Raw genomic sequence first — 17,892 nt, 5'->3', positions numbered from 1 at the left:
ATATACAGCAAAGGCTTTCACTTGCAATTCACATGAAAGGGTTCACCCCGTTCATGCCCTCACCAGTGGTTTTGTGTGACAAAATGATTTATGTCCTGCAAACTTCTATGCCACTGCAGAATTCCATGAAAAAGGGTAAAGAGATGGAATCTAATTGTGAGCGTTCCCATTTTTTGATACTGTGGAACAAAGCTCCCTGGTATTGTTGCACAACAGCATCGCCTATCTCCAGATGATGCAAGCCACTTTGTCATTTATCCAATCCAATAAAACGGCAAATTCCTTTGTTACGGGTGGGCTATTGTATCAGGCTTAAGGCAAATTATAAACATGTCTCTGTGAGGTTGACAGTTTTCACTGTTTCTTACATCAAGTAATGAAAGTGGTGCACTAAGGCAGTGACATCCCCTAGACCAGCAAGTCAGCACTTTCACAACTCCACCTAAAATGGGGTAAACTAACTCACAACATTATGTGCAGACTTTAATTTGCAAAGTATAGGTTAAAGACTTTCAAAACCAGACAAAACACTCAGGAAAATGAAACAAAAATGAAACAAATAAACTCATTCAGACATACACTATCTATACAAAAGTATGTGGACACCCCTTCAAATTAGTGTTTTTTGCTATATCAGCCACACCCGTTGCTGACAGGTGTAAAAAATCAAGCACACAGCCATGCAATCTCCATAGACAAACATTGGCAGTAGAATGGCCTTACTGAAGAGCTCAGTGACTTTCAACATGGCACCGTCATAGGATGCCACCTTTCCAACAAGTCAGTTAGTCAAATTTCTGCCCTGCTAGAGCTGCCACGGTCAACTGTAACTACTGTTATTGTGAAGTGGAAACGTCTAGGAGCAACAACGGCTCAGCCACAAAGTGGTAGGCCACACAAGCTCACAGAACGGGACTGCCAACTGCTGAAGCGCGTAAAAATCGTCTGTCCTCGGTTGCAACACTCACTACTGAGTTCCAAACTGCCTCTGGAAGCAACATTCCTCAGGAGATTCATGAAATGGATTTTCCATGGCCGAACAGCAGCACACAAGCCTAAGATCACCATGCACAATGCCAAGCGTCGGCTGGAGTGGTGTAAAGCTCGCCGCCATTGGACTCTGAAGCAGTGGAAACGCGTTCTCTGGAGTGATGAATCACACTTCACCATCTGGCAGTCCAACGGACGAATCTGGGTTTGGCGGATGCCAGGAGAACGCTACCTGCCCGAATGTATAGGTCCAACTGTAAAGTTTGGTGGAGGAAGAATAATGGTCTGGGGCTGTTTTTCATGGTTCGGGCTAGGCCCCTTAGTTCCAGTGAAGGGAAATGTTAACTCTACAGCATACAATGACATTCTAGATGATTATGTTTGGGGAAGGCCCTTTCCTGTTTCAGCATGACAATGCGCCCGTGCACAAAGCGAGGTCCATACAGAAATGGTTTGTCGAGATCGGTGTAAAATAACTTTACTGACCTGCACAGAGCCCTGACCTCAACCCCTTCGAACACCTTTGGGATGAATTGGAATGCCGACTGCAAGCCAGGCTTAATCACCCAACATCAGTGCCCGACCTCACTAATGCTTGTGGCTGAATTGAAACAAGTCCCTGCAGCAATGTTCCAACATCTAGTGGAAAGCCTTCCCAGAAGAATGGAAGCTGTTTTAGCAGCAAAGGAGGGACCAACTCCATATTAATGCCCATGATTTTGGAATTAGATTTTCGACAACAAGGTGTCCACATACTTTCAGTCATGTAGTGTATCTGTGATCAACTTTTACATAATGCATGAAAGTACCTACGCACTCAGCAAAATTATGGAAAATACTTTCCAGATTTTTAAGGGGGATATTCTTTTTCATTTAGCAAGCTAATTAAACTCATGAAAGTGCTGATTAAGCATATTCCCTGTATCGTCCTGATTTAATAATAAATAACGGATGGGTTACTTCACACCTCAGGCACTCGGCTTCAAAGCTCCTCAGACAATGATGGAATAGGTTCAAGAGGGAGACAATATAGTGTTTAATACATTTTTCAAGATAACCATTATTTTCACTTAATAAGTATTTTGCAGTCTGTGATATTCAATAATGTCATGAAGCACACTCCAACACCTCAACTATTGTGTGACCTACATGGACAGCCTGAATCCGTTGGCATTATGGAGATATATTCCTGTTTTCACCCACTGCTCTGAAACAAAGATCATTTAACTTCCTACGACTTGAAAATCTGCCTCAAATCTGTCTGTAGCCCAATCTCTTATCGGCCTTCGCAATCATCCAAAACGAATTCAGCTCATCACTGTCCGTCACTCTCCCCCTGTCAGAATTGATTATCTGGAAAACGTTCATCAGTACTGATCATCAGGGTGTTCCTTTTTTGTTTCTACCTCGCTAATGCTAATTGACGGGGACGGTTTCTGACCGTTTTGGTAAGTTCCCCTCCCACGCCCTTCTCAGTGATGAGAGCTAAAGACACTTGAGGGGACCATTGGTCAGGACGCCCCAGGAAAGGTTGTGTCAATCACTCTAGTACTGTTTATAGGCATTTCTGAAATAGTGGGTTCAAATGGGGTAATTGTTGCAGTCGATTTTCATCCTGTTCACGATATTGAATAAGGATCTTGTTATGAAGAGGGTGAGAAGAATCTATGACCTGTTTATGTTTTGAAAAAGCAATATACTTCTCTTTAATCCATTAAAGTATTACCTGGCAAGTAACAGATGTCATGAGTGTTTCCTCTTACAGAAAAGTAGGGACTTTATGGCGGTAGTAAAGAACAAAATTTTTCCTTTATTTAAGGTGCAATATGCAAAAATCGCTCCGCCATTTCCTGATAAAAAAAAAATCTAATTGGTTGCGTCATTTCTGTTTATGTGATGAAACAAGCAGTCATTGTGTAGAGAATCATTGTACCAAATAAACCGCTGTGATATATATTTTCCATAACCAAAAATATTGTATTTTCAGCTGTTTGAAGCTGGTGTACAAAACCGAAACTTACGAACGGGAAGCATTGAAATAGCTCACATAGAACAGATCTACCGCTTTTTACACTTGCTTTAAATGAGAATGACAGATCTATAACTCACTATTCTATGTGAATTTGGTCGGGTCGACCAAAAAGTTACATATTGCAGCGTTAAAGAAAGTGTCAAGACACAACAGAGTTCGCCAGACGAGCCAGGTAGTCCCTTGACACTTTAATGGACATTTGCAAAGATGTAAAAACAACTTGAAGTGACTTGGTCTTGGGAAGAGGGAGAGGATTTGATGAGAGTTCTTTTTTTGTTACAGTCCAATATTTTCAGTCAGAGGAGGCAACATACTGAAACTATAAAAAAAGTAGTACTTATGGCCAGTTTTGTAGTCGAGTTACTAAACCATGAGTCTGAGTCGAATCCCAAGTCCCCTATGCTCGAGTCCGAGTCGAGTCACGAGTCCCTTTGGCTAAGCGATATACACCCTCGTAGTACGGAAGAAGCCTGAGCTGGAATGGGAAGCTAACTGAAGCTGGCTAGCTTTAGTAAAACCCTGAGTAGATCTAGCTTGTTTCGTAGTATGCCCCTCAGGTCCAAGTGCTCAGGTCTGAGTCACTGTGACTGGGTCTGAGGTTTTAAGTTGAACGTGGTTCCAGTCTTTTCTTCAATTTTTATGTTCCATATTTGACATTGTGCCACACTCTTTGCACCATCGGCTGAACAACTTTGGAAAGCAAAACGAATGATTCGGGGTTCTTTAGACATATTTGGTATTTTGTTACTGGTGTTTTGTTGCTCGCTCGTACTGCCGGCTTGATGGCTCAACGCTCGTCTGTTGCTAGATTTGCACCTCTATTGATTTGGCTCGGATTTGGTTGAAGAAATCTGCCCAGCAACAACTAGTGGCGGGCTGGAGGGAAGATTTTCATGTGAGCATTGAATTAGCGCAAAGATTTTCCTCCTTGCACAATGGTCGTAATTGCCTGTCATATGAAATAGCCTATGAAACAAATAAGTAATTCACACAGGCTCACACACATTTAATTTTAATGTAATGTTCAATAGTTATGTCAGATTAGTAATGATGTTGAAGGGGATGAATGGTCTCTAGACGGAATTGGCTATTGCTCCTGTCAGATTGACCAGATTATTATTTGCGATAAATTGTAACAGGCTTTCAGCTACTTTTTGTTGTTGTTGTAATCGCCCACTGATATTTGTGTAGGTTTTTTATTGCAAAGTGAAAAGTAAAGGGAGACTTGTCAGAACCTGGTTATGGGATGCAGGGGGGAAATTGGGAGGGTAGAGCGAGACGATAAATTCAAAGACAGCCTACTTTTCTATACTCAAGGGGAGAGAGAGACAAATATCTAGACTGATGTTTTACTATTAAACTTAAAACTATTGTAAAGCAGTTTGTTTCTTAACATGGCAAACCTAAATAGTAGAGTGGTGACTGGTGGTTACGGGGAAGCAAGAGAGTCGCTTGCACGATGTGCAGCCTATGATCGGAGGCGGAGCCTGCCTGTCTGCCCACACTCATTGCTTGCTCCCATGCAGCTCACCAGCCGATGTAGGATGTGTGCCGGGTGTGGCACGTCCTTCCCACTGCTAGAGAACAGAACCCTCGCTGCTCTGTGTACCCAGTGCTGCTAATATTCTGCTTATCATAGTAACCTATCCAGTCCAAGTGCAAATATATGTCATGAGAAGTCAAGTTCGAGTCACCAATGGTCGAGTCCAAGTCGAGTCAAAAGTCATGAAAATCGGGACACGAGTCTGAGTCCTGGACTCGAGTTCTACAACACTGCTTAAGGCAGTAAAATGATACTAAGCTGGCATGGCCACTTCCCTTTGATTCATGTGTCAAATGAACACAAAACTGCATGCCACATCTAAATGTAGTGCTGGTTGAGTTACACCCACATACCTATCCATACAGACTACACAGTACACATTGCACTAAATTCAACCAAGAAAACCCTGTGAATTCTCACACAGTTTCAGAATGACCTTTAATAAATAGATTCTCAGTTGTGGGCTACTGTATGCTGCAGTTGTGTCATACGCACCACAACATCAAACTGTCAAGTACAGGGAGTACAAGTAGCTCTAACTGCAAATCTAAAACTGTTCAATTGAAAACAAAGGGCAAGCAAACCAACTAGCGAACTCTGCTGAAAGCCCAAGGCCAGGCACCATCTCTGCCACAGACCCCTTTCAGAACCCAGCCTCCAAAACCAACTGCAGAGAGAACATGCACAGTGTTACGTAAGAAACCAAAGGACAAGGCTAGCAAATAAATAAAAATGTCTAGAAGCCATGTTTCTTTTTCATTGGACCTTTGGTCGCTTGACCCTCCGAACGCTGAATGACAATGACATGAATAAGACTGGCATTCAGTCTGCAGACTAAAGGTCCTTGTAATTGATGGGATTAGATGTTGGCTCGAGCTACATAGCCAAACTACTACTAGCAGAGAGTATAAAAAAACTGCTAAATTAGGTTTATCCACTATTCAGACATTGTATGTTGGGAAATTCTGCCCAACCAGAAACAGATGGTCTTAGATGTATATGTCTTTTTTTTTTTTAATAAATCCTCATTTATCCTGGTACTTTAAGTTAATTGAAAACCAATTTGCATGTGTTACTGTGTCGCTGAGATAGATTTACAGGCAATCTATTGTCCCTTGACAGCAACACTTTCGGTCGAGGCAAAGCAAATGACAACAGGGACGCAACTTTGTATGAGAAACACCTTCAAGAACACTATTAGAAGTCACTCCGTCAACCAAATAAGAGACAAGAAAAAGGCAGTGTGGGTGGTTATCTGCTAAAACACTCCATGTTCTCTACCCGTAATGGCTGACACAGGGTTTTAAATTGACAGTGTTCTGCTCTCATGTAATAAAAAGGTATTTCAATTAGCTATCCTATCCACACAAGAATAAAATAAATAATCCTTATGGAACAGCGGGGACTGTGAAGCAACACAAACATAGGCACAGACACATGCATACACACACGATAACATACACACTATACACACACATACACATGGATTTTGTGTTGTAGATATGTGGTAGTAGAGTAGGGGCCTGAGGGCACACACTTAATGTGTTGTGAAATCTGTTGGCAATGTGTTGTAATGTTTAAAAAATTGTATAACTGCCTTAATTTAGCTGGAACCCAGAAAGAGTAGCTGATGGGGATCCATAATAAATACAAATATAAATACAAGGGTGTAGTGGGTCTTAAAGTCAATCTCAGACAGTGCAGACGAACTGTTAAAGGCCCAGTGCAGTCAAAAACATGACTTCCCTGTGTTTTATATACATTTCCGAACTATGAGGTTGGAATAATACTCAGAAATTGTGAAAATGATAATGCCCTTTTAGTATAAGCTATTTGAAAAGACCCGCTAAAATTTCAGTTTGGTTGGATAGAGTTTTGGCCTGCCTGGTAACATCTCCAGGCAGTAAATTGGAGAGTTCCAAACCTCTCTGCCAATAACAGCTAATTTTCAGTTTTCCCGTCCCCACTCAGACTACTCCCAGACAGTCCTAGCTACATTCTTGCTTGAGAAATTGCTCTTTGCTAAGAAGCAATTTGTTTCGTTTTGACCATTTTAATTGAAAACAATCACAGAAAGGTACTTCATTGTCACCCAGAAATGATTTGATATTGAGTTAAAAACGGCTGCATTGGACCTTTAACAGCAGCATCTGGCAGTCCTATTGCCTCTGACCACAAAACATCGGCTTTCATTTCTGCTCATTTCCGATTATAGCCAATGTTCATCGACACCCAGCATGTGATCTACTGTGCCAACGTTGCTTAAGCTGTGTCTTGTCCTTTAGGACAATATAGTTGAGCCAACCACAAACTACAAATAGAAAGCATGCTTTCTAGTGTGGGTCTGGTGGTGCAATGTTCATGTAATGTTTTCCGAACATGGAAATGCAATAGGAGAAATAGTGTGTTTTGCAGAGATTGATTGTTCACTGAGGTTGGGCAAGTGTTCTTTGTATAACTTTACCCTAATCAAGAACTCAAATACGAATATTCCAGTGATTAGAAAAGTATTATTATTATTATTATTTATTTTTTTATTCTACCTTTGATTACCAGACATCTGCAAGACTGAATAGCCTATCCTTCCATTCTAGAAGAGGCTAGTTGGGCATGATTGTCATCATCATCCAATTCCCTCCTAAACATGACTGGATTGGAGATAAAACATCAATGTAGTTATTGACCAACTGTCAGGCGGTCAAAAAGCTTAGCCACCAGACATCCTGTCAAGGTGATTATGCCGGGGTGAACTGATCTATGGGATAGTGACTACATCATCTGGTTTTAGCAGGTTTCTACCACACGCTGTGGAGGTTGATATCTTAATCCGACCACCATGGCAACAGATCAATACAATGACCGCTGCTGGTATTGAAAATTAGGACAAAGGACTAAATATTTAACATGCAGTATATATCATCTTAATTTAGAGTCCAGTGTGTCGAAAATCAAAATTATTAGATACACTTGAATTAGCTTGTAGAACCGCATAGGAACAACACAAGATCTATAGATCAAACCTTGAGAATAACAGTGTGATACTGAAAGCGTGTTTGCATATGACCACTATTAATATATATATATTAAGCAATGGCATTTGAGACACATACATATATACATACACATATACATATATATATATATATATATATATATATATATATATATATATATATATACACACACACATATATATATATATATATATATATATATATATATATATATATATATATATATATATATACACTGTGTGCACAATTATTAGGCAAGTCAGTATTTTGACCATATCATCAATATTATGCATATTTCCCAACTCCAAGCTGTATAAACTGGAATGCTTATTGGATTTAAGCATATCAGGTGATGTGTATTTGTGTAATGAGGGAGGTTGTGGCCTAAGGAGATCAACACCCTATATCAAGGTGTGTATAATTATTAGGCACCTTCTTTTCCTCAGGCAAAATGGGCCAAAAAAGAGATTTAACTGACTCTGAAAAGTCTAAAATTGTATTTCAGAGGGATACAGCACTCTTTAAATTGCTAAGATATTGGGGCGTGATCACAGAACCATCAAACGTTTTGTTGCAAATAGTAAACAGGGTCGCAAGAACCGTGTTGAGAAAAAAAGACGCAAATGAACTGCCAAAGAGTTGCCAATAATCAAACGTGAAGCTTCCAGGAACCCATTATCCTCCAGTGCTGTCATACTCCAGAACTGCAACCTACCTGGAGTGCCCAGAAGTACAAGGTGTTCAGTGCTCAGAGACATGGCCAAGGTAAGGAAGGCTGAAACCCGACCACCACTGAACAAGACACATAAGTTGAAACGTCAAGACTGGGCCAAGAAATATCTGAAGACAGATTTTTCAAAGGTTTTATGGACTGATGAGATGAGAGTGACTCTTGACGGACCAGATGGATGGGCCCGTGGCTGGATCAGTAATGGGAACGGAGCTCCACTTCGACTCAGACGCCAGCAAGGTGGAGGTGGGGTACTGGTATGGGCTGGTATTATTAAAGATGAGCTAGTTGGACCTTTTTCGGGTTGAAGATGGACTCAAACTCAACTCCCAAACCTACTGCCAGTTTTTAGAAGACACTTTCTTCAAGCAGTGGTACAGGAAAAAGTCTGCATCTTTCAAGAAGACCATAATTTTTATGCAGGACAATGCTCCATCGCATGCATCGAAGTACTCCACTACGTGGCTAGCCAGTAAAGGCCTTAAAGATGAAATAATAATGACATGGCCCCCTTCCTCACCTGACCTAAACCCTATTGAGAACTTGTGGTCCCTTCTTAAACGGTCGATTTACGGTGAAGGAAAACAGTACACTTCTCTGACCAGTGTCTGGGAGGCTGTGGTTGCTGCTGCACAAAAAGTTGATCGTCAACAGATCAAGAAACTGACAGACTCCATGGATGGAAGGCTTATGACTGATATTGAAAAGAAGGGTGGCTATATTGGTCACTTATTTTGTTTTTAAATGTCAGAAATGTTTATTTGTACATTTTCAGTTGTTTGTTTATTATTCTCACTTTAACAGATGAAAATAAACAAGTGAGATGAGGAACTTTTCGTTTTTCATTTAGTTGCATAATAATTCTGCACACTAATAGTTGCCCAATAATTGTGCACACATAGATATTCTCCAAAGAAAGCCAAAACCTCACTTTTACTTTCTTAAATATTCAGGTTTGAGGTTTATTAACATTTTGGATTGACCGAGAGCACTGTAGTTGTTCAATAATAAAATGAATCCTCAAACATACAAGTTGCCTAATAATTGTGCACACAGTGTATATGTATATGTGTGTGTGTGTGTATATATATATATATATGTGAAACAATCAGCCCAAATCGATCAAGAAAGATAACCTCAACAAAAAAATATAAATATTCAGGATCGCTTTTACATTCAGCTTAATGCACACATCACTTTTCTATTTCCTATGTGAATGAGAATACTACAAGGACTCACCAACATACTCTTAAAATCGGGTGTAAAGCGTGTTTACCAAACGGCCTGATGGATGGTCTTTATTTAAACTAAAAGTGCTTACTAAATTGTTCTACTTTACTTAATTAGACAACTGTTGTTCTGCCAAACTAAACCGTTTATCTAGTCATGCCACCTTCTCTTCCCAGTACAACTGGAATCTCCCCTTACTTAGCAACATCTGAGTGGCAGTGATGTCCTTTGCCTACACCAAATGAGATGTGTACAGAACTCAGTTATTCACACTTATGATTAGCCAACACACTTCAGCACAGAGGAGAAAGGTGCCGTCTTGCGTAAGTAAGCACAAACGGCGCAATACATTGAATACACAGGCGCACGTGCGCACACACACACACACCATTGTCAACTAATCCTCAAGCCCTCAATTAGTTGAATCAGGTGAGTTTGACCGGGGCTACAACAAAAATGTGTGCTGTTGGGGATAGGGGAGAGTGGGGTAGGTTGAGCCATTTTTCACATTAAGCATCACTCCATCAAGGGAAATATATTATTATTTCTAACAAAGATATCTACAGTGCCTTTAGAAAGTATTCACAGCCCTTGATTTGTTCCACATTTAGTTGTGTTACAGCCTGAATTTACAATGGATACCATTTAGATTTTTTTATCAAAGTGGAATTATGTTTTTCAAAATGTTTACAAATTAATTAAAAATGAAAAGCTGAAATGTGTTGAGTCAATAAGTATTCAACTCCTTTGTTTTGGCAAGCCTAAATAAGTTAATGAGTACATTTTTGCTTAACAAGTCACATAATAAGTTGCATGGACTCCCTCTGCATGCAATAATAGTGTTTAATATGATTTTGGAATTACTACCTCATCTCTGTACCCCACACATACAATTATCTGTAAGGTCCATCAGTCGAGCAGTGAATTTCAGACACAGATTGAACCAAAGACCAGGGAGGTTTTCCAGTGCCGTGCAAAGGGCACCTATTGGTAGATGGGTAAAAAAAAGCATGATGAAGTAATTAATTACACTTTGGATGGTGTATCAATACACCCAGTCACTACAAAGATACAGGTGTCCTTCCTAATTCAGTTGCCGGAGAGAAAGGAAACCGCTCAGGGATATCACCATGAGGCCAATGGTGACTTTAAAACAGTTACAGAGTTCCGTTGGCTGTGATATGAGAAAACTGAGGATGGATCAATAACATTGCAGTTACATCACAATACTAACCTAATTGACAGAGTGAAAAGAAGGATGCCTGTACAGAATACAAATATTCCAAAACATGCATCCTGTTTGCAATAAGGCTCTAAAGTAATACTGCAAAGAAATTGACAAAACAATACACTTTTTGTCCTGAATACAAAGTGTTATGTCTAGGGTCAATACAACACATTACTGATTAATTCTCCATATTTTCAAGCATAGTGGCGGCTGTATCATGTTATGGGTATACTTAAGGACTGGGGAGTTTTTCTGGATAAAAAAAAGAAACGGAATGGAGCTAAGCACAGGCAAAATCCTAGAGAAAAACCTGGTTCAGTCTGCTTTTCACCAGACACTGGGAGATGAATTTACCTTTCAGCAACGCAATAACCTAAAGCACAAGGCCAAATCAACACTGGAGTTGCTTAACAAGAATACAGTGAATGCTCCTGAGTGGCCGAGATACAGTTTTGACTTAAATCTGCTTGAAAATCTATGACAAGACCTGAAATTGTCTAGCAATGATCAACAACCAATTTGACAGAGCTTGAAGAATTTTGAAAATAATAAATGGGCAAATGTTGCACAATCCAGGAGTGGAAAGCTCTAAGAGGCTTACCCAGAAAGACTCACAGCTGTAGTCGCTGCCAAAGGTGATTCTAACATGTATTGACTCAGGGGGTTGAGTACTTATCTAATCAAGATATATTAGTTTTTGTAGATCAGTGACAAAAAAATCACAATTAAATCAATTTTAATCACACTTTGTAACACAACAAAATGTGGAGAAAAAGTCAAGGGGTGTGAATACTTTCTGTAGATATATTTCAGGATGTTGTGTATCCCTGGAAATAATCAGAATTCATGTAAATATTAGTTTTATAAAAATAGCTTGTCCACCAAAAATGGCCTCTTGGCACAACTTACCCAGTGTATGGGGTAAGTTGAGCATAGGGTCAAGGTATGTTGAGGGGCCTACACATTTCTGTATTGAATAACATATTACCACTAGCTGTCTTTATTTCCCAAACAAAATTCAACACAATCACAAATCACTTTTTTGCCTTTTAATCATTCTAAGCATCTTTTAACACAGGCTTAACACCTAACAAACACTTTGTACTTTAAAAAAAACACTTTTAACATAGGCCAGGCCCTGTTGTTAACTCATATCCCAGCAATAATGCCTTCATTTAAGCCTGGGAAGAAAACGTTTCAATTTGCTCAACTTGCCATTGGCTAAACTTACCCCATAGCCATTGGCTCAACATTTCGACTATATTAGCCCACACAGCTACAAGGATGCACTTTCATTCTAGGTTTAGGACCTCATATTGAAGCGTATAGAGACCCCAACTGATGTATAAAACCATCTTTAAATTATCTACTTTGGTTTAGATACAAGCATCATAAAACCTCTAACACAATACATTAATTTGGTTTCTTCCTTCACAGACTCCATGAAATGATGACCTCTTCCTAAATATTTGGTCAAATTATATATGTTGTGTATGGTTTCCTAGAAACAAGGGGTGGCTCAACAAACCCTGTAGCCCAACTTACCCCAATCTCCCCTACTCTAGGAATGGAGATGGGAAACACTGGTTTAAGAAACATAAAACGACTTAAGCTGAACGACTTAAATTCAAGTGGCACAAATCTGTCTTGGCCTGTAGGCCAATATAAAGCACAATTGGAGATTATTTAATGTCTCTCAGTTGCCTAAGCCTCCAGCACCCATATCTTCCCCAGCTACCCTTAATGCTCCATCTCTTAATGCTCCCTTTATTTACGCCCCGAGCTCATCTTTCTGAGCTCTCGATCCCTCAGTCACTTCCCTAAACTCCTCAATTAACACAGTAGTTGACCCAGTCTTTCTCCCTGTTGTTATATTGGCTGGCAACACCCGTCTCAGTTTCACAAACTTCTCTCTAAGACACAACTTCAAATTCAAGCCTCATTTGCAAGAAAGGAGTGACAATATTTCCAAAGAAATATACTACAAATACAAAACATGTTACATAGAGCAACATATCCAAGCAAATTACAACAGAGTTTAATCAAGTTAGGAGAACCACCAATGGACACATCACTCTTGCATATACTACAATTCAAACTCCCCCAAACAATTCCCAGCCCCTCGCTCTCTCTTCGTTCTCTGTCTCGCTCTCCTTTATATCTCTGTTTCTCCTCGTCACTGTCTGTCTCTTACCCTCTGAGAAGTTGATGAGCCCCAGCAGGTGCAGCAGTTTGAGCAAGGCACACACCAGCACCACGATGCCCACTGTCTGCAGCCCCTCAGTCTCCCACACCGCGTTCAGCATGCCTCCACCATGCCCAGACCCTGTAGCCCCAGCTCCGGAGCCCGACCCAGCCTCCTCGCCCTCGGGACCCGCGCCTGCGCCCCCTGCGCTCCAGTTCCCCCACTCCCACTCCACCTCTGTCGCGCGCACCCACTCCACCTCCGTCGCCCCTACCCACCCGCCTTCCACCCGCTCACTCCCCAAATCCAGACAGGGTGGGGTGGAAGCCGTTTGCCTTAGAGTCCCAGAAAGTCTGCATACAGGAAATGTCCCATAGAGTTGCTAAGAAGTAAGAGAATAGTGTAAAGGTGCCAAAAAGATCACTTTCTCTCTCTATCTTTCACTCTCTCTCTCTCTCTATATATATATATATATATATCTTTACCTCTCTCGGTCAAAGGAGAGTAGAGTATGTGAGTGCTACGGATGAGGAGACAATTAACTCCTATGTTCCCTCTGACAGTAGCGCTCTCTGAGACGGGAAAGAGGCAGAGTAGGGAGGGAGGGTATAAAAGAATGAGAGGGAGGGAGGTAGAGAGAGGTGTGGTACTACAGGATACAGACTCACATATTACACACTGCGTACATACACTGAGTGTACAAAACATTAGGAACACCTGCTCTGTCCATGACATAGACTGACCAGGTGAAAGCTATGATCCCTTATTGATGTCACTTGTTAAATCCACTTCAATCAGTGTAGATGAAGGGGAGGAGACCAATTAAATAATTTTTGGATTTTTCAGACTTGAGACAATAGATACATGGATTGTGTATGCGTGCCATTTAGAAGGTGAATGGGCAAGACAAAATATTTAAGTGCCTTTGAACAGGGTATGGTAGTAGGTGCCAGGCACACTGGTTTGAGTGTGTCAAGAACTACAACGCTGCTGGGTTTTTCACTCTCAACAGTTTCCCTTGTGTATGAAGAATGGTGCACCACCATCAAATGACATCCAGCCAACTTGACACAACCGTGGGAATCATTAGTCAACTACAATGCCAACACCCCTGTGGAACTCTTTCGACACCTTGTAGAGTCCATGCCCCGACAAATTGAGGCGGCTCTGACGGCAAAAGGGAGTGCAACTCAATATTAGGGAGGTGTTCCTAATGTTTTGTACACTGAGTGTAAATATGAAATTACCCCAAAAGGGACGATCAACAAATCAGGTCAATCTGCAACGGACACTAGGCTAGTGGGTCATATGAACATACAGTACAGTTTGCTGGCATTATTACATGAAGAAAAGTAAGCAACATTCTGTGAGTAGAGGTCTAAACTGGGTGAGAGTAGAACTATTGGATACTGGAACAGTTGTTTATTTACATAAATACTAGGGCCGGGACGATATCAGTATCACGGTACTCGTTAGTATCGTGACACGGAAACAAAACACAAAGTGGGTTTAACTTCTTTAAGAAAACAGCCCTATTGTTGGAAACAAACATCATTATGTTGTCATCCAGAGTAACATGTATTTATTTTCCAAGTTATAGCACACAATATCTTACATACAGCAGGTTTTTAAAGGACCAAAGGGTTTGGTCTGCTTCGTGTTTACATTTTTGCCATGAAAAAGATATTGCGATGCTGGTATCGTCCCGGCCCTAATAAATACATTGTTTCCAATGGGAGCACGAATTGATCACACCACATGGTAATAATGAGAAACAGTCCATTTGAAGGGGCGATGGAAAGCTACAGGGAAAACAGCACCATAGATTAACATAGGCTCAGTTATGGCCGATAGTCAATTAGGAAAGTTGAAACCTCAATCTATATTCTAATAGCAGCTTTCATTTCAGTGATGAATTGTAACATAAAGCTAGAATCTTTAGTTGCTACATACATTTTGGGACTTATAAATTAATGATATATACCCATTGATTCTTAAAGGAAGCTAAAAGCCAGTGATCATACCACCACCTATTGGGCTGCTAAAGAACTGTTCATAATACCACCGACTGGTTTATGAATTCTTCCGAGCTGTTCTCCATCCACCCACTGTACCATCCTTTCAATGAACAGTTCAGTCACATGAAGGCAAAAAATAAGTGGATAACATCTTGACTGATAACACCTTTGTTACATCTAATACCGTAAGACCCCCATTAAGAAAAATCTATACCCGTTTTCATTTACATTTTGCTAAAATTTACACAGCTCTTATACAGAATGTAAATTCAAGGACAAATGAAAACACTATTTTCATCTTCTCCTCGCATGAATAATTTAGCAAAGTGTAATAAAAAAAAATATATATCAACAACATCCTGTATTTAATGAAAATGGCCTCTGGTCGTTTATTGGTAAGTGTCTCATTCACAGTGCTAAGATGTCCCTAAATATTACTCTAAAAGGCCCCTGGGAGTAAGGGATCTCAAAGATCAGATGTGTGTTATTGCAGGAGAGGTACTAAGGACATATCAAGGGTAATCTGTGATACAGGTGTAAAATGCAGTACATAGCTCGTTATCAAAGTTCAACATAGCTGGGTTCTCGCTGGAGATGGGAATGTTGTGTTTTCTTTATTGATGGCAAAATTTCAAGCTAACATCAATTTGAGCAAAATGAAGGCAATATTGCACTGCAATTGAATAGTAGATTATAAGCCTACAAAATGATGCACATCCTCCTTTTTAATCATTTGATAGGGTAAGACCAACATTTTAGTTTTCCAAACAACCTCCAAATCGATTATTGTTTTTGTAGTAGCATAACATCCAACGTCTTAACCTCCGGCCACTAGATGGCTCCACCAAAGCCGAAGGAGAAGACAACCAGGATATAGTCACCAGATGAGATAATGTGTGTATTAAGAGTCTGCAACATAAGCTGCATGTGCATGGCCATCTACAATGACCTAAAAACCTAATTTTAAACAAAATATCTAACGTGTATGTAGACCTACGCATATCTTCGCACACCCACGATAGACTGATATAGCCTTCACCAACATCGCCAAACTCACACCTCTGATGTCAGCACATGAAGTCTGGCAGCACATCAGTAAAGGTAGAATCATCGAATCCTACAGTACAATAGAGGAGTGAGTCATTCAGTCACCAGCACACATCTCTAGTCGCCCATGGTGTCAATTCCCTGAAACGCTGGGGAGAGACAGATTTCTTCAAGCTCTTCTCAGTGGAGGTTACAGCCCCAGAATGGAGGGTGATAGATGGATGGTGAATAAAACATGGGGCCGATGATGGACAAATCATAACCACTCCAGTGCATACGGATGCTGTAATCATAGCGATGAATTATTAAAGCCATGAGAGTGACAGACACCAAGGGGATGAGAGAGAGAGAAAGAGAGAGAGAGAAAGAGAGAGTTGTCCATCCATCATAGCTACAGATGAATGTAAAATGATTAGACAGTTACTGTATGTTTGATTGTTGTTACAATGGAGAGCATCATCAACTGACAGAAAAGGCCATTTGTGTGAATCTGGTCAAACTTTTTTTTGTGGGAATAGAATCAACCTGTGAAAGTCCCCATATAGTTCCCATTGTCCAACAACATCTGTCTGCTGACATGTCCAGAGTAGCCAGTGTCTGAAAATGTCATTCGGCCGCGTCGATGGAGAGTGCCTCTCCATTCCAAGACTGATTCGTTATCATGGAGCACGATGTTCCACTGACAAACCCGAAGCTTTTGTTCCTCTGTCTCTGCAGGCTGAGAAATTGATTTTTGGAACAGATTACATATTTTCTCTCTCATGGCTGTCTCTTGCTGCCCTCCAGCCTGCCTGGCCTGCCATATTCGCTGGGGGGGATGTTATCACCAGGCATCTGGAGGCCGAGCCATGGAGGAAGAGGTAGAAGTCAAAGTCCACTACATCAACAGTGTGTGTCTGTCTGGAAGCTGGAGCTCCTTTTGCACAGGTAATAGCAAAGACATAATTAAATCATTAAGTTACATCACGAAAAGCCAGCAATCGATGAATAAGCACCGTACCCCAGTTGGATGGTCTTTGTCAATGGGCAAATCACAAACGCAAACATGAACACCACAGAGGAGAACGTTTTTGCTGTTGTTGACCCCATTCCTTGTTTATTGTTTTCCCACCATGCGTTCCTAGCCACTAGCCAGGTAGCCATTGAGCTTCAGTGAAACTACAGGACCAAGAGGAGACAGGAGCCATCATCGATCAAAATGACGACGATGGGCATGAAGTAGATCTTCTGCGTGTTCTCAGATCAGCCGACACCTGAAGCGGTCTGCTCAGGCATGCAAAGCGGCTTTGGTGTTTAGGTTATTTTTTGGGAGCACGTTGAAAAGAGCCCGTCATATTTACAGAGGCATCGCCTGTGAAGGGGATGGCAATTAGAAGCTGCATTCACAATGAATGGTGGAGGGACTCTTACAATGCAGAGACATTTCTTAGGTGGCCTCTTTGGATCTTGCAGACACACACACGTAGACACACAAAGGAGGATGTCACATACACACAAGTAAACATGCCGCGTGCCTACATCAAAAGGACACGAGACCCCTTAGGTCTGACAATAGGCTTATCGCTCATTCTAAGGGGCTACATATGCCTCCTTAATTTTTATTGCCATCAAGCCCCAGAGCTTTTTGTGAGAATTGTTCATCTTGAACGAGTGACAGTGATTTATTTTCACAACACCCAAGTTGCCAGGGTGCCCTGGGCTTGCTCCATACCATCACGCGTTAGTCAGAAACCGTCTGATTTCAAGAGACACAAAGGGCCTTAACACTCTACTGCTCAGCTCCCTTCATGCCATCTTAGACATATGTTATATATGTGTATCGATACAAAATGAACACACACACTATGCCTGCTATAGCTAAAATGATAGCATGCA

The 17,892-nt window shown here is 40.9% G+C and overlaps 1 protein-coding gene across 2 annotated transcripts in view; it reads right to left on the bottom strand.

Annotated features, from left to right (window-relative positions):
- Window positions 1–17,892, bottom strand: part of LOC121571186 (Kv channel-interacting protein 4-like) — a 191,360-nt gene that overhangs the window by 44,470 nt on the left and 128,998 nt on the right. Inside the window, exon 1 of one of the 2 annotated variants that reach the window (XM_041882536.2) lies at window positions 12,962–13,135. The exons of the other annotated variant lie outside the window; for it this stretch is intronic. Coding sequence (XP_041738470.1) covers window positions 12,962–13,073 — 112 coding nt within the window. The 5' untranslated portion in view covers window positions 13,074–13,135. Of the gene's footprint in view, window positions 1–12,961; window positions 13,136–17,892 lie in introns of those variants that run through there. 2 annotated transcript variants of the gene reach the window in all.

This window comes from Coregonus clupeaformis, chromosome 8, assembly GCF_020615455.1.
Source record: "Coregonus clupeaformis isolate EN_2021a chromosome 8, ASM2061545v1, whole genome shotgun sequence".
NCBI classification, from domain to species: domain Eukaryota; kingdom Metazoa; phylum Chordata; class Actinopteri; order Salmoniformes; family Salmonidae; genus Coregonus; species Coregonus clupeaformis.
This window is presented reverse-complemented; position numbering and strand designations above follow the sequence as displayed.